Source organism: Terrapene carolina, unplaced genomic scaffold (genome assembly GCF_002925995.2).
Source record: "Terrapene carolina triunguis isolate 2854851 unplaced genomic scaffold, T_m_triunguis-2.0 Scaffold10769, whole genome shotgun sequence".
In the NCBI taxonomy this organism is placed as follows: domain Eukaryota; kingdom Metazoa; phylum Chordata; order Testudines; family Emydidae; genus Terrapene; species Terrapene triunguis.
Genome location: NW_020675120.1, coordinates 3032 through 4398, shown reverse-complemented (window position 1 = coordinate 4398; position 1367 = coordinate 3032). Strand labels below are relative to the sequence as shown.

Below are 1367 nucleotides of genomic sequence, written 5' to 3'. Positions count from 1 at the left end.
TTCTTGAAAGCATCATGATATTTAAAACAACTTTCTTTCCAATTGTCCAACTTCGGAATAATCATTTACCTTTTGTAGAATCTTAATATGATTGAGGGTGGTAGTTAGCTGTTAGATTGTTTTACCTTTTCATACGGTATGCGTAAATATTTTTAAAATACCTGTTACTAAAAGAAAACGCTGAGTCTAAAATATTTCTGTCTTGATTTTTGTAGTGTTGATGTCATGACGGCATACTGGACCGTTCTAAAGATGTACTGCAGGTACTGATGGGAAGGGGTTCAATATGAATGTAAATGATGTTGGAGGAAGACGACGCTTTGAGGACAGTGAGTTTACACTACACGTATATCCTGGGAGCATTGCTGAAGGAACCATCTATTGCCCTATTACCGCCAGAAAAACATCAACAGCTGCTGAGGTAATAGACTCTCTCATTAATAAACTCCAACTAGACAAAACAAAATGTTATGTCCTAGCAGAGGTGAAGGAGTTTGGTGGGGAGGAATGGATTCTCAACCCTACAGACTGCCCTGTCCAACGCATGATGTTGTGGCCCCGCATGGCCCTGGAGAACCGACTGAGTGGGGAAGACTATCGCTTCCTTCTGAGGGAGAAGAATCTAGATGGGTCTATTCATTATGGCAGTCTACAGTCCTGGTTACAGGTGACAGAAGAGCGTCGCAGGATGATGGAACGTGGATTCCTTCCTCAGCCGCAGCAGAAGGACTATGATGATTTGTGCAGTTTACCAGATTTAAATGAGAAAACACTCTTGGAAAATCTCAGAAACCGCTTTAAGCAGGAAAAAATTTATACCTATGTAGGCAGCATTCTGATAGTCATTAATCCATTCAAATTTCTCCCCATTTACAATCCTAAGTATGTTAAAATGTATGATAATCATCAGCTGGGAAAGTTGGAGCCCCATATTTATGCTGTGGCTGATGTGGCCTACCATGCTATGCTTCAGCGCAGGAAGAACCAGTGCATCGTGATTTCAGGAGAAAGTGGGTCAGGGAAAACACAGAGTACAAACTTTCTGATTCATCACCTCACTGCTCTCAGCCAGAAGGGATTTGTTAGTGGAGTAGAACAGATTATTCTTGGAGCCGGACCAGTGCTTGAGGTAAGATTAAAATGATGATAGTGATGCAACTATTTTTTGATGTGTTATAAAACTAATAGTCCTGATTTTATATTGCCAGACTGGGGGTATCTGCTAAATGATAATAGTAAGCAAGACTACAACATTATTAACAATAATACAATTTAGGTGTGTCTCTTCTTAAAGACAATACAATTTGAACTTCCTTGGAAAAATTCAGTGAACAGTTATTTTATGAATTTATTAATAACGTGCTTTT

At 39.4% G+C, this 1367-nt stretch overlaps 1 protein-coding gene across 1 annotated transcript; it reads left to right on the top strand.

Moving 5' to 3' along the window:
- Positions 1-236: 236 nt before the first annotated feature.
- LOC113408370 (unconventional myosin-IXa-like) lies at positions 237-1129 on the top strand (the record flags this gene model as incomplete). Its single annotated transcript, XM_026661570.1, has 1 exon — positions 237-1129. A coding segment is annotated over exon 1 (843 nt), but the record flags the coding sequence as incomplete, so codon positions are not given.
- Between the last annotated feature and the right edge of the window lie 238 nt (positions 1130-1367).